The sequence below is a fragment of the Sorex araneus genome, chromosome 3 (genome assembly GCF_027595985.1).
Source record: "Sorex araneus isolate mSorAra2 chromosome 3, mSorAra2.pri, whole genome shotgun sequence".
NCBI lineage: Eukaryota > Metazoa > Chordata > Mammalia > Eulipotyphla > Soricidae > Sorex > Sorex araneus.
This window is the reverse complement of record NC_073304.1, coordinates 21,783,712-21,811,273: the sequence shown is the minus strand read 5'-3', so window position 1 is coordinate 21,811,273 and position 27,562 is coordinate 21,783,712. Positions and strand designations below refer to the sequence as shown.

At 36.1% G+C, this 27,562-nt stretch overlaps 2 protein-coding genes across 24 annotated transcripts in view; one reads left to right on the top strand and one right to left on the bottom strand.

The window, feature by feature from the left end:
- NRXN3 (neurexin 3) overlaps positions 1 to 27,562 on the top strand; it is a 1,748,572-nt gene that overhangs the window by 1,452,800 nt on the left and 268,210 nt on the right. The gene's annotated exons all lie outside the window — the stretch shown is intronic.
- LOC101548319 (10 kDa heat shock protein, mitochondrial-like) lies at positions 21,402 to 21,853 on the bottom strand. Its single transcript, XM_055133162.1, has one exon. The coding sequence runs from the start codon at positions 21,830 to 21,832 to the stop codon at positions 21,488 to 21,490; it is 345 nt and encodes a 114-aa protein (XP_054989137.1). The 5' UTR covers positions 21,833 to 21,853; the 3' UTR covers positions 21,402 to 21,487.

Below are 27,562 nucleotides of genomic sequence, written 5' to 3'. Positions count from 1 at the left end.
TAATATCCATCATATATCCCATTGCAGTAATGGTAATTGGGCTGGAGAGATAGTACAGGAATAGGGAACTTGCCTTGCATAGGACTAACCAGAATTCAATCCCAGGAATCCATTATATTCCCCCAAGCACTGCTGGGAATAATCCCTAGCATGGCTGGGTGTGGGCCAAAACAAAACAAAAAGTAAATAAATTGAAATAAACCAAAAAAATAGTAATTGAAAATGTTATAACTTTCATAGGTTTGTGCTTAATTTTACTTTTAGTTGTGTTCAAGGAATGGGCATATGTGGATTTTAATTTGTATTGGTATATATCTTTTTTTTCTTTTTGGGTTACACCTGGCAATGCACAGGGATAATTCCTGGTTTCACACTCAGGAATTACCCCTGGTGGTGCTTCGTGGACCATATGGGATGCTGGGAATAGAACCTGGGTAAACTGCAGGCAAGGCAAACGCCCTACCCATTGTGCTATCACTCCAGCCTGTATTGGTTTATATCTTATGCTAAATTAAAATTAGTTTGATGAGTAGAATTCCCCAACAATATCTTTTGAAATTTGTTTTCACAATTACAGTTATTCCTTTTCTTTTTTGTGATTCTGGGGAATCACATGTAGGGCCCCCAGATAGGTGAAGCATGTATTCTACTTCTGAGCTATGTTCACAGCCCCTAACTTTTTCTTTATAAAAAGAACCTGTTCTTATGAAGTTTGGGAAGTCTTGCAACTAGAAGGAAAGATGTCCAGAGCGAGAACATCTTGGGCCAGAATGGTGTGGTGACTTCAGCACGCAGGATTTTCTTCTTGCCATGTTTATTCCTGCCCCTCTTACCAACTTTCACCAACTTCTAACACACACACACACACACACACACACACACACACACACACACATGCGCAATTTCCCATTAACATATGGGAGTACTGTCTTCTACCCAAAGGTCAATTCAAATTGCAGATATCAGTATACCTGCAATGATTAGAGATATCGGAATCTCTATAGCTAGAAAATGGTATAGTTGTTAGCCACTCTTAGGTTTTATTCTTATAAAATTCATACTTGAAGCTTGGATACTATCTCAAAGGCAATGTAGTAGATTCTCTGAAAGAGGTATATCTGTGTGTGCTGAGAATCTAAGCACCTTGAGTATTCTTGGCAATGGAAGACAGGGATCATGCAGGAGACAGCCAGTTGTGCTTTCTTCATGAATATGACCTTATTAAAATATCAGCATGAAATTACTTGGTAAACCCAAATTACTGTCAATGTTTGTTAAGAAAAACGATTCAATTGAGTGCAAGAAAAAAAATATACCTGTATCAAAACCCAGGATCTCAACTTAATCACTTTCAACAAAGATTATGAATTCTTTCAACCTTATTCAGCTTTATATTTACTCTAAATATTTTGGGGATGGCTAGGGGAATAGATAGTTTCTGAGCCTGATAATCTTATGAGATCAAGGGAATATGCCTTTAGCTGGCTCTTACTTAAAAGAAATGTGTTATCTCAAGGTTTTAACTCCAAAATTAACTCCATGGACTAAATTTTCTTTATTTTGATTAGGTGTGAACAGAAAGCCTATTTTTGTTTCATTTTTCTTTGGAAGTAAAAGGAAACTGAAGGCTACCCAGGAACCAAGGGATTATGGAAATTTTCATTGTTTTTAGTTTCTGTTTGAAAATGTCCCTCCACTCCTCTCACTGACCCATTACCACTTCTTTGTTAATACTAAACTCTCTCTCATTTTTCCAAATCCTGTGGTTTCTCTATGATTTATATTGACATTAACTGTTAAAAGTAAAACCTTTCTTCTGTGCCCCCACCGCCACCCATGAAGAAACATGTAGGAGAGGAACAAAATGTTTATACACCCTTTATTATTTTTTAATGTTTTTTATTGAATCACAGGGCTAAGCACATCTACAAAATTGTTCCTGATTGGATTTTAGTCATATAATGTTACAAAACCATCCCTTCACCAGTGTACATTTCCCACTCCCACCTCCATTTCCCTCCTGCACTCCGCCCTCCCTACCTGCCACTATGGTAGGCACGTAGGCACCTCTCTCTCTCTCTGTCTCTCTCTCTCTCTCTCTGTGCATGTGTGTATGTGTCTCCTTTTGGGCCTTATGGTTTGCAATAGAGATACTGAAAGGTTATCAGGTATATGCCTTTACCTACTTTCAACCCTCAGTTCCTGTCCAAAATGATGATTTCCAATTATTATTGCCATGCAGACCCCTTCTCTCTCCTAACTGTCCTTTGCCCCACACACCACACACACACTTGTGGCAAGCTTCCAACCATTGACCACCAGTCCTCTGACCCCTATTTACCCTCTATATGTATATATATGTATACATATACATATATATATAAAATATCTACGAACGAATGCAGTCATTCCATACCTGTCCCTCTCCTTCTGATTCGTTTCACTCAGCATGCTATTCTCCAGTTCCATCCATTTATAAGCAAATTTCATGACTTCATTCTTCCAAATGAATGCATAGTATGACATTGTGTAGATGGTTTATACATTCTTTATCATTTGGGAGATGCCAGGGTTTTGATTGTATGACAGATTCATACAACCATAAATTCCAGGCTATATATCACCATTGTTAAGTGATTATCATAGTATAATTATACTATCCACTTTAGATACAGCCTCAAATTCAGTACCTTACAATCATGTGATTTTAATAAATACTTGCTATTTTAGTTTATTAATTTTCCCTTCCAATATGAAACATATCATAACTCTCAGTTATTTGTAAAAATCCCTTAGTGGCAACACTTTATTCAATTTCTAGCAGTATTGCATGAGTTACACAATCTTTATGTCATTGCACAATTTCTAATGTTGTATCTGGCCAGAAGAGACAGTAATTTGGTTTAGTTGAAAGAAAATGTATGCTTACGTTAGTAATAGTTGGACATTCTCTTTAAAGAGGTGAATCGTTATTATCTTCAAATAAATAAGTACATAAAAAGATATTGCTTATTGAGAGCCTCTTTCAAAACTCTAGAGGATTTTCGCATGTAATGAGCACACCAGAATTCCCTTGGTGATTGAACTTTGCTGCCTTTTGCAACTACATTTTTGTGGGAGTGAGTTTGCATCAACTTACCATAGTAAGCTGTTCTCTGATAATATTATTTAAACTACTAACTTGACAGAAAGAGTTTGACCTTTGAGTGACATTATTTTCTTAAATATAGTTCAGGATAGCTTTTGTTTAACTTGGCATGATATTATTTAATTAATGACTTTGGAACCAGTGCATGATATAAGTGAAAAGCAAAATATTTTGTATTAATGCAAAAAAAAATATGCGATGATTAGAACTGACCTCTGGTAGAAGACAGGACTAGACTCCCGGATGTTAATGGGAAATGAAATGGGAAAGGGACTCCTAATTACTTTAGTTTGTTAAGAATCCCAGGGTACCTCTTGGAGTGGTCGAGGTGATGTTAGCCCTTATGTCCTGGACATAATCCAGTTTAGGTAATTGCTAATTACAATCTGTCTACCTAATTCCCATGGCTTTTGCTTCTGGATGTTATTTTTCTTCACTTAGCAATATTTAACTCTTATTGTCTCTTGGTGTGTGACTGTTAGAACATCTGCTCACTTTTACTTCTAAGCTCAATGTGGTTTGTTTTTGTCTATGTTTGAAACTTATTATTGTATCACTATTCTTCTATTTCTGTGAACAGCAAAAGAAAACCGTGTGAATGTTTTAGCTTCTTTTAACTACATAGGGTGGAACATTTTTGCATGCTTTGCTTGGGGTAGTGGTGTGTTATACCTGCTGGTGCTTGGAGCTTACCCCTGGCTTTGTGCTTATGTATCATTCTTGGTGGTGCTCAGAAGAACATATGAACTGCCAGGAACCAAACCTATGTCAGCCATGTGCAAAACAAGCATCTTACCAGCTATATTGTCTCGCCATCACTCTAGAGAAGAATGTTTAACATGTAGCTTTGTAGTATATATACATATATATATGTATATATGTGTATGTGTATATGTATATATACTATATATATGTGTGTGTATGTGTGTCTGGAGAAATTTATATACATGTATATCAAGAATGTATATGGAGCGATAGCACAGCGACAGGGCGTTTGCCTTGCGCACGGCTGACCTGGGTTTGATTCCTCCGTCCCTCTCCGAGAGCCCGGCAAGCGACCTGTGGTGTGTTTGATATGCCAAAAATAGTAACAACAAGTCTCACAATGGAGACATTACTGGTGTCCATTCGAGCAAATCAATGAGCAAGGGGATGACAGTGACAGTGGCAGTCACGTATATGAAGAAATTTAGAACTACCAGGCACACAGATGTTCCATAATTTACACATTTTAATTTTGTAGCAATTTAGAAATATATTCTGAACACAGCTGGATTTTAGTGCCCTCAATTCTGTGACTGAAATTAGTGCAAGTAGAGCAGAGCCTGATACATTTCAACTCTTTGCTAGACCTACCTGTAGACCTATCATATTCTAGATGCTTTCCAAAATGGGAATATATATATATATAAATTTGGAAACTAGAATATATGTTTGGTTATTATTTTTGTCATAATTAAACTAAACTGAAGATGTGATTGGTCAAAAAGATTTTATTCATCACAAATACAGGGCTAGTTAATATCCAGGTGTTACATGCAACTTATTTCACATTAAAATTAAGATTTATTCTGAGTCTGTTTAAATCTGGGCTCTTAGTTTAGGGTATATTAATTGCATTCAGGTGGCAAGATACTAGATTTTATCAGTAGTCTAATCTGTGTGCAAAAATCACTCCGTGAAATCAGTTCAGTAGGTTTTCATTCAATGCTGAGTAATGTCAGATGAATGAAGTATCTTTCTCACTCACTAGTCAATATGTATTGAGCTTTTTCAGTGAACAAAGTGCTTAAAACTTTCAGAAAGTAGACCTCCCTGAGATCATGAATTATATATTCCAAACATGCCAAACTAAAGAGATTCACTAACTGCCATCTCACAGAGATGTTCTGATTGAATTCACTCACCAGGGCAAAGCAGCCTGGCTGAAAGACCAGAATAAAGCTTTCTCTATATTGTCTAATGACTGTGTTTTAGCCAGAGTGGATTTTATTAATGCATCAAATAAATTTTCCTATGAGATTACAAAACTCTCAAATATCATCTCAGAGAAGTAACACATTTTAAACACGTGTGCTGTCTTTCATATTTTATTTCTGTCAGAGAGAATAAATTGCTTCCAGTGTGTCTATAAAGGCCACTTGCTCACAAACAACATCTGATATTGAAATGAGTTATAAAAGTAATTGAAGAATATTGGCTAATAAGCATGATAAAGATGGCCATTTGTTTAGTTGTGTGGGATAAAGATAATTGCATCTTGGAATAGTGCGTGTCTTGGGCATTCCACAAGCCTAACATTGCTATGTGACAACAACACTTTTTAAAACAACACCTTTTAAAAAACATTATGGCCCTCAGACTTTATAAAATGAGTATCTTCAGAATATCTTAACTGAAAGATAGATATTTGGGATATTTTGATGTGAGAATGACTGATAAATCTTCACAAAAGCTAAATAATTTTTTTTTGAGATCTAAAGAAACACCCGCTGACTTCTCTGTGACTGTTTTATTCTCTTTTTTTCCCCTTTATAATGCACTGCAACATACCCTCTGCCTCCAAAACCTTATTGCCACTGCACTGGAAATATATTCTAGTCTTCTAAAACCAGAAGGCTGGGTATTTTTATAGTTTAGGAAGAGGGAAAAAAATCCATCTATTTGTTAAATTGTTTGTTTACACAACTGGTGGAAATCCTAACAGCTACCTTTTGTGAAAGAATAATGAGGCACTACATCTCAGATTTTCTATGTTCATCCTAATCATGACAGATGATCTTGGTGTTGCACTAAAAATGACTATGCAAGCTCTAGGGATGAGTTTTGATTCAGTTTCAAAGATTGTACATCTTTCCCGCAATAACCTCTAGTGTTTTCCTTTACAACACTGCGAAGACTAAGGAAGATAAAACCTGAAAGACTTCCAATGGACTACCTGTGTGAGTGTAGGGGTGAATAGGAGAAGAGGAGACAATGAGAATATTAAGGATATTTTAGTGCACCAAGAAGAGAAAAACCTGATACTTGTATCACTAAAGTGCACCTGTTCACCAGGGTTGGGTTGTGAAACAAAATACCCATTCTTAACCTAGGCTAACTTACTATCCCCATATCACAACCCTGAAGTACTTGGACCCTAGTTCAAGTTTCTTTTCCACCTTCTCCCCATTTCCCCAACATAATTCCTTCTGACACTCTCTACTTCACACCAGATCACAATAGGTCTTCACATGATTCTTCTTCTTGGTCTTTTGATAGTTGATCCTTGTCCTCCTACTTGAATTTTTAATTCTCACTGAAACTAAACCTCTGCCAAGAGAACAGTGCGTTTTAATGTCTCTCAGATTGAAGGACATTCAGGGGCAAAAATCAAAATTAGCTTTCATGAACGCAACAGATTTCTCCACAGAACTGGGGAAAGAATCTTCTTTATTGTAACCTGGTATGGCCCATGGTTTTTCATAGAGAAGAAATACTCCCTTTAATCCCCCCTCCCTCACCTCTTTCTCTCCCACCAAAAGCTTTTCATGGATTTTACTTCTCACAGAATCCTGTTTCCCTCTTGCCAGACACCCTATGTAGAGCATGCACCCCTACCTCCAGATGTTAACTATGTGTGCACCTTGTACCCATTCAAACTCTGAGTCCTTGTTTTAGTTGACTTGAGCTGTCATAGTAGAACAACATAAATGATCATGTAAAAAGCATAATTTTATGTCTCACAACTCTGGAATCTGGGAAGCCAAAATGAAGTTCTTGTTGATTTGGTTTCTGGTGACAAAGAAATCAAATGTTCATGGCTGCATTTTGAGGATAGTTGTATTATGACAATTTTTACTTATCATTTTGAGCACATAATCACTTGAATAATGATTACAAATTATCCTTTAATAGTGAGTTCAATAAACTTTGTTGTGATTATTATATCAACTATGAACACCCATTTTCTTCACTTCTTGCAATTTGTTTGAAACTGTCATACTTATCATTGATTGTGGATCAGGTACCTGACTCACAGTAAAATACAATATATTAGAGTATGACCATAGTATGACCATAGAATGCCCCTAAATTTTTACTGTGAAGAGCTCAAAAATTATAAATACTCAGTACAATAAATGTTATTTTCTAGGTTTTTTAAAAATTATCAATTATAATGTTAATCAGTTCTGTATTGATCTTTAACTTTACTCAATCTCAATGACCCAGATAATTTATTGATATTTCTTATACAATTATATCCACATGTGTGGTTCACCACACCATGCTTTCTTCTGATGTACCCAAGAAGCTAGTCAGTCCAGGATAATTGTACTCCTAAAATAGTAGACATGATGGCTAGGGAAATAGTTTCTGAGGTTGAGCCAATGCATTACATATGCTTAGGCAGTGCATCTCCTCCTCCCTCTCTGTCCACCAACCACTTTGAGGTATTGCTCTGATGTCTTCTAACAACTCTCAGCTGAGAATCACTTGGTGTACATCCAGACAACCTCTCCTCCAACACACACATCAATATAAGCCCCACTGGATATGATTTGTATTTTGGAAAAAGACTTTTTGACTTTTGAATATTTGGAAGTTTTTATATTAATTTTGTATCAATTTGTGTGTTTTATTGTATCAAAATTTATTATGAATGAATGTTCTCCATATTTATTTTGTATCAGTATTTATGCTATTGGGATAATGAGCAATGAAAAGCAAAATGTGTCTTTCATAAATGCACATTCTAAAAATTAAATGTACAATAAGGCAATATGTGATGGTAATTTTTAAATCATGATTTAAAAATTCACAGAATACTAAAGGTAGTATAAAAGACGAATGACTGACTGTTGATTAGATATGGTTTCTGGTAAGAGATAATAGTGGGAGGTATTGCTTTTTTTGACCTGAAGAATGAATAGGAGTTAATCAAACCAAAAGTCTTTATTTAAAAGAAACAACATGTATGAAGATCCAGAAGTCTGTATTAAGATCACATATTTCAGTTAACAATTTAAGATAACTAGGATGTAAATTATAAAGAGGCCTCACTGCTGCCAGTGATTACATTTAGAGCAAAACTCTAAAACCTAGATGCATTTGCTTTGTCTTCATTGTCATATCCTTCCAGTTAGATCATTTCCAACAATCTTCCTTCCAGTAAGAAATTTTTGATTGATCCTGGAGAGAGCGGGGGGGAGAAGGAGAGAGAGACTGTCATTTAGTAATTATTATTTTGTACCTTCATCCAGTGGAACAGAGAGACAGAAACTGTCACCATAGTGTTCTCAGTCACGTTTGGAAATCACAATGCCTAAACTGATGAGAGGACACAGGTCAAGTGAGCCAAACGAGGGTGTGATGGAGATGTTAGACAATAGGCAGGTCCTCTAAAGAGGACAGCTGGTTCTCAAATTGCCATGTAGAATCTGCTTGAACAGGTGACAAAACAAACAAAAACAGACATGTGAAAGAGTCTATAGAACTCCCAATTTGTGAAAGGCAGGAACTCAGCTTCAACACTCCTCATCTCATGAGTCGGTGTTGGTCAGCTGTATCTAGCTTTAGCTGCTTTATTGACTGCCCATCACAATTGTTGTGTTAAGGGCGCTAGGCAGGATGTCAATCCTTTGTTTTGTGGTTTGTCTGCACTGCTTTCTTAAGATGTTAAGGAAATTCTAGTGTTCTCAGCTGCTTTTGTGGTTATTTGACCATTCACAAAACTTGTAGATGATAATGAAGTTGTCTTGGAGAGCTGCCATGTTCTCAGTGTTGTTGCTTATCCGATATTGTAATCCTTTATCAATTCCCTCTACAGCTTGAAGGCTAGGCTGAGGATAAGGAAGAGAATATTAAGTGGTTTCATATCAAATCCAATCTCTACTAGAATCTCATTATTATTATAATAAGAGATGCTATTGATAACAGACAGCAGCACTGATATATTGGTATAGGTTTATTCTTAAGTAAATATCCACAGTTGTTACACATTTGACATTATATATACATGGATATATACACATATATGCATGGGCAATATAAATATGTACATATATGCAGTCTCATTTATCAACTAGTGTTAGGGAGGGATTTGAAAGAAGTGAAAAAATAGTAACTGTGAAAAAATAGTTAATATAATGAATATATTCTTACAAGATGAATTTTGATCATAAACCCCTTTTAAAAATTTATTTTAGGTACCATATTTTTATCATACTATTAATGATAGGGTTTCCTATATTGCATTTGAGTACCACACCCTTCACTATTAGCCCAGTGTCTCCCCTGCCCCCTTTTATTTCCACCCTTTCCTGAATTGTGATAAACTTCTTACTAAAGACCAGTTCTCAATTTCTGTTGCATTTGGGAACTTTTTATATCCCTACTTTGTTTCCTTATATCCACCTATGAGTGATTATTCTGTATCTTTCTCCTGACTAAACTTCAGTCATGATACTCTTAGATCCATCCAGGTAGCAAGAAATTGCCTGATTTATTTTTTTATAGCTGAGGAGTATTCCATTATGCACATGTACCACAGATCATAAATCTTTTATATGTTCCCTCCCATATGGATATTTGTTTTGGTGATTTTTCTTGGGAAGGATAATGCAATATAAAATTAAGAATACAGACTTGACTTTATCCTATTTTATTTCTACCATGTTTGATCTTTGCAAATTTCTAATAAATATTAGTCACTGTAAACTGTAATTTTCTTATTTATAAATAGAAAATAATAATAGTATGTTACTAGCTATAATTAAATATGAGATACTCCATGTGAATCATATAGTTTACTGCTGAGTATATTTCATCATCAAAGCTAATAGATTTTATGAATGCTAATATTAATGTTGAAATTTTCACTTTCTGCTTTTCTTTTCTTGATTTTATATTTTTAATTGACAAATCCAAGGCAATTATTTAAACTTTATCCTCAGCTTCACAACACTAGGATAACACACTTATTGCTCTTTTTTCTAAACTGTGTGCCAATATCTTTCTTTCCAGATACACTTTAGAAGCCTTTTAAAATGTAGGGCCAGAGTGATAGTCCAGCGGGTAGGGTGTTTGCCTTGCACTTGGCTGGCCTAGGTTCAATCCCATGCACACTGTATGGTTCTCCAAGTACTGCCAGAAGTAGTTCCTGAGTGCAGAGCCAGAAGTAGCCCCTGAGCAACACTAGGTGTGACTTCAAAAGCAAAAAGCTATAAATAAATAAAAATTTTAAAATAATAAAATGGATTTAAAATAGGATGTAAAATGTCTATATGGGAAACAAAGACTAGTCTGGCAATTTTATTTTTTAAAAAAATTATGAAATCATCATGATTTACAAAGTAAATCATAGTTGAGTTTTAGATATACAGTGTTGCATCATCAATCACACCACCAGTGTTAACTTTCCTCGATCAATATTCCCAGGTTCTCGCCCATATCCACTTGCCCCCATGCCCTACATCCTCCACCCTTCAGGCTGCCCTATGGACAGGCACTTTTCTAAATTTGGTTGTTAAAGTTTGACTCTCTTAATTTCAAAGAGTGTTGCTGATTCTGTGTTCAGATATTTTGCTCTATTGTTCCTTTACACAACCTTTGTACCTTAATTAAGTATGTACCATAATTCCTTACTTACCCTTACCTAACCCCCATAGCTGCTAATCTGTATTTTTCTCTTCTTTCTCTCCACTCTCTCTTTTCTTCTCCTCTCAATACTCTGGGTCCACAGGTGATTTGGGACCCCCCCTTAAAAAATTGCATTCCCTCATTCGGTTATTCTAAATAACACATGTAAGTAATGTCACCCTGTGTTTATTCTTCTTGTTGCTTGCTTCGTTTAACTTGATGATTTCCAGTTCCATCCGTGTTGCTCTAAAATGCATGAATTCATCATTTCACACAGCTGTATAGTATTTCATTGTGTATGTATACTTAATCTTCATGATCTACTTATCTGTCTTTGGACATCTAGGTTGATCCCAAATTAGCTATTGTACTGAGTGACAACTAGCCTCCTTTAATAATATAGCTTTGTAGTTATACATTTATAACTGGATTCATAGTTAGCGGGGCTCTTAGAACTTTGGGAACTTATTAGATGAGGAAGTGACTATGAAATTTATGCAAACATAATAATATTTATTCACTTTCAAATAGGAATATAGAGCAAGGATGCTGTAATTCTCATATGCTTTTGTTTGCCCAATATCTTATTTGATCTTCAAAATGACACTGTGAGAGAAAGATTATAATAGTTATGGATGTTTGTATAAACATGACTCAGGAATGAAGTGGCTTACACTAATAGTAAATGTTACGTTTTCACTTGCAATGCATTGAGTTAAGAATTCAAGAGAACCTAAATTAAATGGTTCTAACTCATGCTTTCCTAAGGCTGTAGTTGGTGTCCAACATAATTTTTATAGAGACAAGTCTTGACCAGAATGGAGGTTATACTTCTAAGATAGTGGGCAAGATCTGGGTGCTTGACTGTGAGTGAAAGGGCTCTATACTCAATGGCCTCCATATATGGAAACTAGTTTTTCCTAGAATGAGGGAAGAGAGTGTGGAGAGAAAGTAAGAGAAGGAAAGAGACAGAAAATGGTCCAGCAACCAAAAGTATCAACTTGCATTGTATATGTTAAATAAAAGTGAGTTACTACAGTTGAACCATAAAATAGAGTGCAATAGTTCTTACATGTTGAATATAGAACAATTTGAGTGTACATGTTTTGAATTTAGAATAGAGAGGTGGGAAAGAATTTGTTGACATATTTTATAAGTACTACAAGGTAAAAAGTTGTTTTCTACAAGGTATCAACAAATTAATGAATCAGCATGTCTAAGAGAAAAAAGGTTAGTAAAAGTATTAACTACCGATAAGAGTTCACATCCGATTTCTTATATATGTGCATATTATTTCTTCCAAAATCACTGTCACTTCCAGAAAAGTTTATAAATGATTCCTCTTTGATTTGTATTTTGTGTGTATGAGAAATATGCCTTCTAGTAAAAATTTGAGGTCCTTATTTTGTAGAATTATTTGAGGCAGTCATGTCTGAGCTATGGTTATTTGTATGCATTCCATCTGATAAGGTAAGTGTATTTCTCACTGGAATTAGTTTATGTGGAAAACATCATCAATCATAGTCATCACAAAGCAATTAAGTACCTAATTGTGCATGGCGCTGAGTTTGCTACTGAAACAGAAAACTTGGTAGGTCTGCTGCCTACCCTCTTGGGGCTTGGAATCCAAGAACTAAGTAAAAGACTGAAGATTAGTAAAGAGAACAGAACTTAAGGCATAAGCAATTCTACTAGAGATTTGAGAGTTTGGGGGTGGGGGGAGTGCTGAATACAGATGACAGAAAAGGAGAATAAAACAAGAAGGTGAGATAACGACAGGCCAGTGTTGGAAAAGATTAAGACAAATGGCAAGAGATTAAATTAAATAGCCTGACTTTTTAAAGAATAAAAATTGCTGAATGCAATCACCCTCCTGTATGTAACCCACCCCTAAGCCCCATCACCAAAGATAAAATAACTTAAAAATATAAAAGCACTTTCCTATTTGGGGAACTCAAACTGAGTTTCAATCTTAAATGTTTTCCCCCTAGAAGTAGTTTCCTGTCAGTTTAGTTTCCCTTTATTGTCAATAATGACGTTTTATTCCTAATTTCCATCCAATCCCTCAGTGAAATTATTGTATCATTTTCAAATACTTACTTCTGAGGTTTATGTCTCTTATTTTATGCATAAGGGGAGGAGGATGCTTCTGCTTTTCATATGCATTTGTAAGTCTTTTCAATCAATTATGCATTTATAATCCAGCTGGGAAGATATGATTCAGACACAATAGTCTGCTGTAAGACTCTGCTATAAAATTGATCTGTTGGCCAAGTTATGCTTTTTTTCCCTTTAACTTAGAGTTTGTTTTCATTCTGGGAAGAAAGAAGATAAAAAATAGTCCCCAAACCAGAAGAAGCAAGGACTGCCAAAATAGTATTTTTCTTATCTGTCCTAATTTCAAGGGGAGAGCAAAGGAATGTATTATTGCTTTTCTCTTGGGCTGCAGGGATGGCGCCTCTATCTCTGGCATTGTCCACTTATTTGATGTAGGTAAGGAGAGAAGCAGAAATTAATTAAAAATGCATTTTCCCAAAGGCTTCAAGGATGTTATTCACATATGCTCTCTTGCCCTAATCTCAGCCAACTGTGTATAAAAATATACTTAGCAGGGAGCAAGGAAGGTCAGATACTCTGCTGGAAAGGAAAAAGCTCCTCCTTTCAGTTACTTAGTTCTTCAGCATATACAGACGCACAGATGACAGTGAAACAACAATGAAATGAGAGCCACAACATCACATTTCTTTTAAATGCGGGAGGTTCTTCTACATAGATAATGTACAGATATCAAAAATGAAATTCTATCAAGAAGTTTTATCAGAACCAGGGGGAAAAAATCTTTGAGATAGGGAGAGGTTTATTTGAAGAGTTGTGTCACAGAATGTTTTGGCTGGGAAGAAGGTTTCTCGTGTGGGAGAGAGACAAATAGGAAGATTATTCCTTTCTCGTTTGGTCTGAGAAAGATGACAGCCTTCTGGCCTTCCTGTCACCTCCATTTGGCTCAAGCTTAATTTTGTTGCACTCCGTGGATCAGGTTCAGAGTCATACTGGAAACTCTCTTGATCCTACTTTTATCCCAGTCTTTGTTCTTTTCACTTTCCAGAGTTCCATTGTGCACAGAACTCTCAAAGTGATCTCTCATCTGATTCTAAACATTTACATAAATGCAAAAGTTTATGTATTTTATACTTTTTTAAAAAATAAAGTGTTTTCCCGTATGAATTGAATTCACTGTTTTCTTCCATGTATATTTTCCTTTCTATAGTTTACAAAGTTTTGCTTCAAAATTAGATCTTGGAGGGAAAAATAACAAAATGAATGGTTCCCGCCCCCAAAATACATGGTTGTTGGATAGACCAAGAAATATATACTGTAGAGGTAATATAGATGTAATTATTTTTTATTCATTATAATGACATTCTTTATTATTATTAGGAGCATGAACACAGCAAGAATATTGTCTTCTACAGTAAAATTTCACAACAAAAATTTTCAGTTGAGGGCCTGGAGAGATAGCACAGCACATAGGGTACCTCTCTTATATGGAATGGACTATGATTTGATCCTAGGCATCCCCAAAGATCTCCAGCACCAATAGTAGTAGCTCCTGAGTACAGAGCTATGAGTAATTTCTGAACATCGCTGGGTGTGGCCCATCCTACATTTTTTGAGATGACAGGTTTTTTAGATCTATTAATATAAAAGTTATTTAATGTATTTTATCTAAATATCTTCTGCTGCAATAAATCCACATGTTTTTGCTCTACTTTCATAGCAATGTAGCAATTTCCGAATAAGAGCTACTAGCATTTACCAAAATAACTAATAAAGACTAAGGGTTTTATTACTTGGTTGCCATACCGTCTTTTATTTCAGTTCTTTAAAATATTCCCTATTGCAAAAGTTGACCAACTTTCAGTTTTGCTACACTGCTTACGTCTTTCTCCCATTTTGTTCTTATCATTAAAACATCCTTTTCTCTCTGATGCCAGTGACTCACACTTCAGTAACTTTCTTTGAACTCAGTAAGTGCCATAAACTTTGTACATACCTTAATAATTCCTGCGCATATTTAGAGGACTCACTACACAATAAATCCCTCAAGTGCAATGATCATGTTATTTATCTGCCTTCAGTTGCAACCTAGCAAACAATAAATGTTCATAGATGCTGATCACTTGAGAGTCTCTTGCCCACACGCCTGGCTGTCTTCCCTGGGGCCCCTCGGAGGGGATGGGCTCCAGCTTCCCTCCCCACCCCGAGCAGAGCTCCCAGCAGCCGAAGACCACTGAACCTAGCTATAGCCATATTCGAGGTCCCTCTCCACACGTGCGGACAGGCCTCACACATGAAGGTACTGGCAGAGGAACCCAGGTGTGTATAATTCCATCAATGGTCAGCACCCAGAGACTTAAAAGCAAGCTCCCAGAAGCGATATCTTGTAGCCTACTTCTTTCTCCCTCTGAGAGAACCTGGCAAGCTTCTGAGAGTTTCCTGCCCACATGGGACAGCCTTGCAAGCTTCCCATGGTGTATTCATATGCTAAATCCAGTAACAGGCTGGATCTCATTCCCCTGACCCTGAAAGAGCCCCCAGTGAGACATCATTCGGAGGGCAGAGTTGAGATAGACTTCTAAGATCTCAGGGAAAGGATGAAATGAGAGGTTACTGAGCTCGCCCGAGAAATCGGTGATTAACGGGATTTTGTGATCGTGATCCTGAGATGCTGATCACAAAGGAAATCATTGAATACATCCCTGGTGGCAGAAAAAGGCATGTCATATACTAAGGGAGCAGGACTGCTATGATTTTTCCCTTTGCACACTAAAAATGTGTGCTATCCCATATTAATTTGATTCCCTATATAAGGGTTATCTTCTTCCTGGAAGTATGTTTTCATACTTGGGAACTTTTCAATTCAAAAAGCCAAGCACAATCACAATATGCACTTTGTTTTCGTACCAAATCTTGGTAAAATCCACACTTGAAAAACTTGAAAAAGTGTAGTGTAGAAGACACAATCATACCTTTAGGATGTTTCACCAAACCACTCTCAGGTTCAGTAATTTAATAGTGCTTGCTAAAACCTGTTATACTTATATGTCAATCTCTCCCCATAAATCATAGGTGATGTAAATTTCCTTCCTACAGTGAGACAATAATGAGTGACAATACCACACGTCAGGTGGTCACTCAGGGAAACTCACCCAAGGTCTTACTGCCCACATGTTGATTTTATTTGCATTCTTTTATAGTTGTTGGTGGTGGTGTTGAGAGTTCATTTTCTTTCTTTGGGGCTTTATAACATTCTTTTGTTCTTTGTCTCATTCTTTTCTTTCATTATTTCTTTTGGGCTTAATCATTGAAAAAATTGATTTACTGGCTACATGGATAATATTCCCTAGCTACTGGAACTCATACTCTACCACCCACAGTTCTCTAAAACTGCTTAGTGGTGTTTTCTGACTCTACCACAAGTCACAGTCTTAAGACTGTCTGGCATGCCAGCTCTACCCTAAAGACAAAGGTCCAATCAGCCACAGCATTCCAAGGGCTTACTGATTACCTTCTAGAAGCTGAGGGAAAAGACCAGTCCTCCTTCTGGACAAAGTAAAATAGGGTAAAATTAAATATTTTCATTATACTTCACATTTTAGGCTAGCACAAAGGTTTCATCAAACCCATCATTTCTAGAAGAAACAGTAAATCTGATCCTGCTTCTATTGCTTGAGATGTTAAAAGAAATATTTAAGATATTTTAGTCAACATGCTTTGGTTATAAGGAAAAAGATCCTCTTAAGTAAGTTTTAGTGGTGTGTTTGTGTATATGAGTGCACATGTGCACACATGCATATTTGAACATATCCAAGTATATGACAATTATTTACTGAAAACTATCTCCTTAATGAGAAACTCCCTTTATGACAATATTTTCAGAGAAATCATTTAATATAATTTAATAACAAATTGTATATATATTAGCTTCCAAAATTATAAAGTAAAATAACACATTTCATTGTTAAATCCAATAGACATATTTAACATCACTGTATCACTATCATCCTGTAGTTCATTGATTTGTTCGAGTGGGTGCCAGTAATGTCTTCATTTGTCCCTGTCATATGCTAGTGTAGCCCAATGGCATCTGCTCGCTCCAGGAACACAAAGAGCACATTATTGTTTCTGTTTTTGGTATATCAAATACATCATGGGTAGCTTGCCAGGCTCTGCTGTGTGGGAACAAAATAAATAAAAAATAAAAATAAATAGGTCATTCTAAGTATAAAAATTGCATCATTCTCTTCACGGAGCTTTGTTTTATAGTCTCTGGATCTTGGCCATTGATGAGATTATATGGAACCAGAGGAGTTTGTGGGTGTGACTGCCAAGCTACTGGAAAATGGGGGATATGGGTGGAGGAGGCACAGTCCTGATCTGCGGGCTTGGAGATCTCAGTCACGGGTCCTGCATACCTGGGTTCCTCTGTTGGTTCCTTCATAGGTGAGGCTCGTTGGAGCATGTGGAGAGTGGCTGGGTTCTGGAGATTTTTGGCTACTGGGGCTCTGCTTGGGGTGGTGATGGAAACTCAACCCACCCCCCTCAGATGTGTACCCAGTGAAGACAGCCTAGGGGGGGGGCAGGAGATTCTGTGTATTAAAACACCCGATGCCAACACTCATTAGACCCCATACTTAACATATAAACCAAAATTTAAACTTATCATGAAGGTATTACACCACATGATTCTCTGGTTCCCTAGTGGACACAAATTAAAACTGTTCCAAAATTCCAAGTGGTCACAGAGAATGAAAATTAAATTACTCAAGTTCTCTCTTCTTTGACTTTATAATCACTGTGCTATTATTTTCTATTTCAAATATATTGTTTAAGCAAAGAGATGCTTTCTGCCACGTGACTTTGGAGACCCACATCATACCTTTACTTAAGGCTAATGATTCTGGAAAATTGCAAACTTTCCAAGTGAATGCATTTAGTTAAGTTCACAGGCATTGGGGACTGATTGTATAATTGGGACTTCTCCAAATTATTTTTCATGTGGCACACAATGGTTATTAAATAAATAAGAAAATGTGTTAATTCAAAAGTTCTATAGATAAAATTAGACTCAATGCCTGCAACAAATGTCTAGAACACTGATCAACAGAAGATACTTTTTTGTGGGTGGGTGCATTATCACTGACAATGTTTTGAATTGTGGGGAGAGAACAGAATTACACTTTATATCTCTTTAAAGCCTAGGTTGATTCCTCTCTGTAGCACAAAAGATTATGGCTTTTAAACCATAGCTGCATTTTAATGTGCTGTGGACTCACTCAGATCTCTTTTACTTGCCAACAGTATGATATATCAGGAAGACGACTGGGGTCGCTCATGCGTTGCTACAGTGCATTCCCTGGTACTATTTACAGTCCAAATTAAATGGAAGATTATTAGAAATAAGTCGGTGACTATAAATAGCTTTTCCATTTTATCTATGCCTTCAGTATGGGAAGAACATCACTGAGATTTCCATTGAAGTTTAGTTAGCTAAAGATGCTTTTGACTTTTGCTATTCTGCTCCTACTTAAAATCTCCTGAATAAACCACACACACACACACACACACACACACCATACACGCACAGAGAGAGAAAGAGAGAGAGAGAATAATTGTTTTCAGATATTGTAGAATATAGACAGCATGTAAAGTACAATGAAATAGAAGTTTGGAGTGGTGTGAAAGATACAAGAATAACCAAATATGTGCTTAATTCTTTATGACATTTTTTTTCTGGAAAAAATAGTATTTTTACAACTGTGAAAACTTCATCCTGCCATAATATAATCAACCAGAGAGTAGAGCACTGGAGTCAGGAGCTTCTGCTGCCAGTGAAAACAACTTGTGCTGTTGGCGTGGATGTGGGGAGGAAGGAACCCTCCTACACTGCTGGTGGGAATGCTGACTGGTTCAGCCCTTTTGGAAAACAATATGGTTGCTTCTCAAAAAATTAGAAATCGAGCTCCCATTTGACCCAGCAATACCACTCCTGAGAATATACCCCGGAGAATCAAAAAAGTATAGTCAAAATGACATCTGCACCTGCATGTTCATCACAGCACAGTTTACAATAGCCAGAATCTGGAAAAAAAACTGAATGCCCGAGAACAGATGACTGGCTAAAAAGACTTTGGTACAGCTACACAATGGAATTCTATGTGGCTTTTAGAAAGCATGAAGTCATGAAATTTGCATGTAAGTGGATCAAAATGGAAAGTATTATGTTGAGTGAAATGAGTCAGAAAGAAAGAGACAGACACAGAAAAATTGCACTCATATGTGGAATATAAAGTAGCAGAGAGGTACGAGCTAGCAATGATGCAACCTCTGGCAGAAGGCCCTCTGGACTCAGTCACTAAAATACTAAAATACAGAAATATAGAACCTCGCGGCCGCTATTGTGACCACACGACCTCATATCTCTTCATTCTCAGCAATGAAAAACAAATTATCAAATGCTTCCTTTCCAGCAGGTCCGATTCTGGGCAGGGTCGGGAAACTCCAAACAATAATAGTGAGTTTGTTTGTTTGTATGTAATCAAAGTAAAGAGAAAGTGAAGTGAAATTTATCAGCTACACAGGTGGGGTGGGGGGTTAGGGGGTGGGGGGCGGGGGTGTTTACTGTGGTTCTTGGTGGTGGAATATATGCACTGGTGAAGGGATGGGTGTTTGAGCATTGTGTAAATGAGACTTAAGCCTGAAAGCTTTGTAACTTTCCGCATGGTGATTCAATAAATAAATAAATAAATAAATAAAAACTTGTTCAAGGGACTGGTAAGCTCCTGGTTCCCTTTCTGTGTAGCGGAAAGAACAGGAATCAACTCAGTTTCAGGGGCACTATTACTGGCAGTAAACATGACCTTGATCCAGACACTTGCCTTGGCCAATCCGTGACTCCCCCAATTCAGAGACAACTTTAGATACTGAGCTCCAAAGCGTGGCTCTTATTTATAAGTCTCCTCTGGATGCTGAGACCCCTCTGGACTCCCTCCCAGCCTCCCCTTTGTTTGCAGCCATACTCTTCCAGTCTTGCTGAAAGCATTTAACACTTCATGGTTCCCTATTTAAAGCTGCTTTTTAAGATAATCTGTGACCCTCCTCCAACTCACACAGAAACACTAAACCATCCAGATCTCCTAGGATCAGAGGAATTCTAATCAAAATGACTTGTAGGTGTTGTTGAAACTCAAGAGATTTTAGTTATCTGTGGTCTTTTATTGTTTTGGTCCTTATCTTTCCTTTCCTTTCTCCCTTCTTTCTCCCTTCCCCAAATTTACGCCCACTTTTTTAAATTGTATCTCAAAGGCAAATCATGCCCCCCACCTCCTGCCAGGTAGAAGTTACTTTTCTTACCCTTACTCCATATTTCTTGAATATTAATGCTTTTCATTGATATCTGTCTGGTTATTTTATTTATGCTTGTGTCTTCCTTGACAGCTAACTTTAAGGTCCTTTAGGATTGTCATGTCATAGGACTATAACTAAGTTAAACCTATATCATATTTTGTAGCCAATAGATTTTTCTAAAATAGTTTCATTTGATCTCTAACCTGCCCTTTGAGAACTTATTATTAATAACTTATAGGTTAATACAATTTCAAAAGGTATAAAGTAATTTGCTGAAAATCACTAGGCTGGTAACTATTAGATTTAGGCTTGAAAATGCTGGACTTCAAATTTCGTAGCTCATGCTTATTTCTATAATTTTCCTATCATAATGACTAGCAATAATTTTAAATTAATTATACTTATTAACTGGAGATGTGAAAAAAGAGTGAAAAAAGTGAATATCACTATTATTAATGTTGATAAGCTTAATAATTCAGCAGAACTTCACTGTCACAGTTCCAGAACAACTGCCAGGGTAGCATTTGTCTTTCTCAAAAACCAACAATAAAAATCAAAGTAATATAGACTTAAGTATATATCTTTCACTCACTATTGGTATTTGAAAACCAAATCTACAGTATTCATAGGTATTGTTGCCTCATCTCTGTTCCTACATACAAATCAAATAAAACTCAAAAGCGTATAGTCAAATTCAACAAATAATTTCACACAACTAACCTCAACTTGCTAATTTTCCTCTCAATCCCCAAATGATTACAAGGAGAATTAGGTAGGTAAATATTGAAAGTCTCAGATAGGGGCTTACTTAAACTCCAGAACTCTTCTCTAAAAATAAGAAAATAATAATACCAGCATCTCACAATGCTAAGGATTGGTTGAATCTAAATACAGTCCATAGAATAATTATTGAATATAGATGTGCTAGCTAGTAATTATCTCAATATCTCAACATTATCAAGTGGAGAAATGGCATTTTATCTTTTGGGGGTGGAGGGTGGGGCTGGCAGCCAGTAGTAATTTTTCACAACTTTTACGCTTTTCTCTAAGTTTTAATTTTGGCATTTGTTTTGAGAAATTCTGAGTATAGATTTCTTCAGTCTCAATAAATATACATTTTTTTCATTCATATATATTTTTATTTAGAAGCATTTATATCAGTACAGTGAAACTAAAAGTTAGAGACTGTTGTCATTAGTTTGGATGTCACTAGTTTATTATAAAAAGAGACATGGAAATTATTTACATGATGAAAGATTTCAGAACTTCAGTGGAATGGGCAGCTTCATGGGATGCCATTTCAACAGTGGTATTTCAATCTACATACTTTCCAAGAATGTCACCGTCTCTAAACAAGAAATAATCCTTGTCATCTAGAACCACTTTGGTGCCTCCGTATTCTGGTAGAAGTACTTTATCTCCAACTTTTACACTAACTGGTTGAATTTCTCCACCGTTCCCTTTTGAGCCCGACCCAAGAGCAACCACCGTGCCTTGCAACACCTTTCCTTGAGATTTCTCAGGAAGCATAATGCCTCCTTTGGTTACAGTTTCAGCTGCACTCCTCTCAACTAATACCCGGTCAAAGAGCAGAAGAAATTTTCTAAATGCTTGCCCTGCCATGATGCCCACTGACGCACTCCCGAGCTCTGCACTCATGCCGCCGAACGGAGAGCCCCGCAGTCCCTCAATAAATATACATTTTATCTATGTTCCCCCCCCTTTTTTTTTGCTTTTTGGGTCACACCCAGCGATGCTCAGAGGTTACTCCTGGCTTTGCACTCAGGAACCGCTCCTGGCAGTGCTTGGGGGACCATATCGGATGCCGGGGATCGAACCGGGGTCGGCTGCGTGCAAGGCAAATGCCCTACCCGCTTTGCTATCGCTCCGGCCACTTTTTCCCCCTTTTTTCCTGGGTCAGTACTGACTGACGTAAGAAGGCATCTCTTAACCAGTGTTGTGTGCTGAAATAGTTCTCTGTGATCTCGATGCACTCCCCCATCCCCTCCTTCCTTTCCTGTGTACTTAAAGCCGCACTCAAGCCATTCCAGGAAATAACTGTATGGTCACTGTAGACAGTTCTGAAATCATTAAAGTCTGTTCATGCTTGGTGAGAGGCAACCCTTCTTTCAATGAAAATGACTGTTAGATGAAAGGATTAAGCTGATTTCATCTTTGGAGTATGGTGCACTAGAAGTAATATCTGTCTGCTTCAAGTCTATGAAGTCAACAGAGACTTGCAATCCATTACTTGGAAAAATAGATTTTGTAATAGTAGGTTTTCTGGCTATTACTAGGTTATTTTTTCTAGACATTTTAATTATTATTTTTGTTACTGTGTTCAGGGTGATAAACAGTACATTCTGCCGAGACCTTATTCAGGCCATTTTCTAGGTTTAAATTGCTTTCCTACACTCCCATCTGCTAGTACACAGGTTCCAGACGTTAGGATCTACCACACAATTTCAGAAAAAGAGTTCCTCATAACTTCCTGAAAATTCACTTTCTTTAAGTAAACATAAAGAAAATATTTCCCACTTGTATCCAAAGATACTATTGTCTCTCCCATGCCCTTTTGGGGCTGGAGTGGTGGTATCATCCATATTAGGAATGACAGAAAATATGTGATAAATAAAGTTCATGGTCAGGGTGACTGGAAAATTCATTTGAAGAGAGAGAACATTGCACAATTTAAAAGTCTGATGGAATGTTGTAAATCTAATAAAGGAAATAAACAAAAATGTGCCATAAACAAAAAAATAAACAAATAAATAAACAAAAAAACAAATAAACAAACAAAAAAACTCTCCTTAGGGTGTTATTGCTTGAGTCTATTAGGATGTGGCCATTCTATGCCAATTTGAGAACCAGAGAAAATTAACTACAAAGGAATGAGGTGGCAATTAATATAGAAATTAAGGGATATGAAGGATGGAAAATTTAACCTTCCAAGCTGGAATTTATGGCAGCATTTTGACTCAAAACTTTGAGGGGGGCTGGAACAATAGCACAGCGAGTAGGGCATTTGCTTTGCATGTGGCTGACCCGGGTTCAATTCCCAGCATCCCATATGTAATCCCATTACTCCCTGAGCACCACCAGGAGTAATTCCTGAGTGCATGATCCAGGAGTAATCCCTATGCATTGCTGGGTATGACCCAAAAAGCAAAAAAAACAAAAACAAAAAAACCTTTGAGGGACTTAAGCAAAAATACCATAAGGCAAGGAGGGAAGTGTTTTATACAGATTTAATAAAAATATTATTTACTCCCTCCCCCACATGCTCTCCAGATTACTTAGTGACTGCAGTACACTTTCAGCACAGAGGGACTCAACTAACCACCTGAAAATACTCGCATAGATTATCATCATCAACTGAAGTTTGTGATTGGATGAAGTAAACACCCCTTTCAGTTTTTGAAAGATTCTTATTCCTTTCCATAAGTATTCTATTAAAAATAAGCTCCACTGGACATCACACTAACTTATTAATATACAATCCACTCATTTCTGTCTCTTAGCCATGCAAGTGCATTGATTTATAGTACTGGAAGGCCAAACTTGTTATTTAGCATATGGTGTGCTTCCAAATAAGCACAAGTCCCTGCATCTCTGCTTATCTAATCATAGAAACTAAGAAATTGACTCTTTATTTTTCTTCTCCCCAGGCCCTGAGAGATATGTGTGCCAAATAAGTGGCGTTCTTAGTAACAGCGTCAATCATAATTAAGATTCTAAATTACAATACATTGCCACCTAGGACATGTTGTATTTTATCTTATTTAGTTGAGTAAATGTAATATAAAGGGAAAATAACCAAGAAGTAGATATCAGTAAATAAAATTTTCATACAATTATTATGTGGCCTATTATTTCAGAGCCAGGAGTAAATTCTGAACACTGAGGATGTGGACCAAAATTTTTTTTAAAAAAAGTTATTTCATGTAAAAAAAGATAGAGTCCATAATTCTATTGGCTAATCTGCAGTCTTTGAAATCTCATTTGACTTAACTGTCAATGGTATTTAATAATTCACTGGTAAACTTGAAAAGTATTTTGTCTCTGGGGGCCTGGAAAACCACTCAGAAATTTAAAGCACGTGTCCATTGAGCAAGAACCCATAACTTTAAGCCCTGTACATATGTAGTCAGATAATCCTGTCAACCTCACTCTCTGAGATATTAGCTAAATGGAATAATGTACATACATAAATAGAGATAAATAAAAACACACTTGAATTTATTCAAATACCTGTTAGCATAATTTATAGGGAATGTGTCCTTGATACAGAAACCATGCTTTAATTTGGGATATGGCAACCTATTAATTTTGTAATCCTTTATGAATACAAATTATTATTTACTTATGAAGACAATTTATGCTAAAAGATTTGTCTATAATCCCTTTTTCCTTCTTTATAAAGTAAAAGAATACATTTGGTTATTCTTCACAAAGCTAAATAATTTTTGCAAGATTTCACTAGTTGGTGTGAGATAGTCTGGATTAGAAACCATTTAACTTATTAAAAAGTAATGAAAACAATTACACACCTTCTCCCAAGATTATCTACGTGGTAGTGTGCACCATTGTAGAGAGACAGGGCGTATAGAAGGGCATTTAAGACTAATTATTTACCAATATTGAATTCTCACTTTTTACCATTAAACTACAGCCGTAATATTAGCTGTCCTTTCTCTTATATACTCTTCCTCATGAATTCTTAGTCTATCTTCAGATGAAAAATTGCTTGTCAAATATTCCTGAATTGTGGAGTGAAAAAACACCAACAAATTCTACTTTTATGGTATTTAAAACTCTATGAATATTGAGATCAGGTCTGGGACTGCAGATGTGACTTACATGATAGAGCAAGACATAGTCCTATGTATGTGCATGTGTGTGTGTGTGTGTGTGTGTGTGTGTGTATGTGTGTGTGTGTGTGTAAATCCCTGGGACTAATCTCCTGCCCCTCATAGTCCCTACTTGTTACCAAGATCACATCCAGCATAATAGTATTTTGTGTTCTTTGGGAGAAGGTATTGTTGAAACATTTTTTCTTATTTTGTTTTCTGGGGTCACATACTCTGTTCTCAGGGCATATTCCTGACTTTGTGTTCAGGAATACAAAGTAAGGTTTGGGGAATCATATGGGTTCTAGGGACTGAACCCATTTCTATCTTGTTCAAAATAAGCACCCTACATGTTGTACTATTTCCCCAGTTCCCATGTCAAAATAATTTCCATCCAAGATTTTTATGGTAACTTTTTCATCTCTATTTATCTTTATACCAACAGTTATTCATGTGTATTCCAATAATTTAATTTGTCACTGATTAATAAACAAATTATTAGTTTAACAGTAGTAGTTCCACATTTCTTTAGACTATTACTCTATCTTTATTACTAGAGCCAAGGTAAACTATTAGTAACTAAATACTAATAGCTCCAGTCAATACCTTTAATCACAATAATTTCTACATAGTTTCTAGTCTTGTCAAAATGGCTGTGTGTTTTCTGAATTTTCTTCTAAGAATGATTATGTCAGACTTTTATTTGGAGTTATTTTTAAATCCTTTGCTGTCCTTTCATGACAGAATATAGTTTTGTGTCAATTGAATTTTTCACAGATCATTTTATGTTAAAATCGGTTTAACTGCACGAAGAATGCTGTCATTTCTTTTGAATGAAAGGTGTTATACAAAACTCAGTTATAAATCTTTAAAAAAATTAAAACAGGACCAAGTAGTCTCTATGATTTTTTTCATTAATAAGTATTTTTTGTTCTCAGAAAGCTTTTATTTCATCTTTCATTGCAGGATCTTTTTCATTTTGAGACCTTGGCTCACCAACATAATGCATTTTCACTGGACATTTCTTTCAAGTACTGTCAACACCTCTATCTTTATTTTGTGGTTTAAAAATCATACTAGCAGTATGTTAAGGTTAAGCAGCAATTTTATTTAATAACAGTATATAGTTATTGCACATTTGATTGCGCATTAAACTATACATTTATAGATTTCATAAGAGTTAAAGAGAGAAGGGGAGAAAGGAATCTGAACACGTAAATAAGAGTCAAGGTAAGCATAGTGCTTGTGTATATCTATTTTCTAGAGTAAGATACATCACCTATATATGGGCAAAAACTATTTTAGGGTACACATACATATGGTCTTTTCAAATACTGCATTCCTTGAGTGAACTGAATTCAGTGGTTATGAATAATACTAAGAATTGTTATTTGAATGGGACAAGGCCTTTAATTTGCAATATTAACCTATTTTTATTTGTTGATAAGTTACATATAAAAAGATGGTCTAAGTTTTAATACCAAAATATATTTGTATTTGACATCTCAAGCCTTTTAGTTTGACTTCTCAAGCCTTCTTAGTTTGTCTTTTGGGTAATACAACACTTATGTGATATATCTAGCTAGGTGAGTTAGTCATGCTTAACTATGATTATAGATCATTTTAGATACATCTCAAGAAAATGTAACCTATTGAGATGGCAATTCTGATAAGTATATCCATTTTTCTTGTTCAATTAGAGATATAGCTCTCATTCACAGATAGCTTGTTCTTGAAGTTGTGGTCTATCTGGCTACACATTTTAACATCTAAATTAAAATATTCTTATGTAAGTCACTACATTCTGGGTATTTTAGAATTGCATATTTATCTTGTTTTATTGGTATCAAGTCAAATTTGCCTCCCAAAGAGGATAGTATTTGGTGTCATTTTCATCTCAAACTTTACCTGTGAATTTCAAGCCTGGATATTGCCTATTGGTTTTTTACTGGTGGAGGTGAACCTATTTAAAATAAACTGAAAAGTTTTGTTGTTGAGCCATGAGAGAGATCAAATTTTGTCTTTGTCTTGCTCTTCAGTTATTCCCTAAGTTCTTTGGGACTTAAAGTAATGGAATTTTCTGTATGCTGATAACATTGACAGTCTTAATTCAGAACACAGAGAGCTAAAATGTTGGTTAGCATCATATTGGGAATCCTGCTCAGAGAACCCTCTTTCTCGGTGTGAGGCTTCCTGACCTTTTCCAGTTTAAAAAATAAAATCTTCATCTATGTTTTTAAAAAGGAAGCATGGTTTTAAGAGCACATCAAATGAGTTGGAAGGTTCTTTATCTATACATTGGTCATAAATATGCTTGTGATTTTACTTGTTCTCAAGTAGTTTAATTTTCCCCCAAAACTTACTCAATGTTATGTTTCAGTTTTATACTATATATCCCATCATATTATTACTTCTAAAGTAAAATTAGAACATCTGGGGGCTGGAGTCATTGTACAGTGGTAGGTTGCTTGTTTTACATGCAGTCTACTGAGTTCAATCTCTAACTTTCCATATGGTCCCCCAAGCCTGCCAGGAGAGA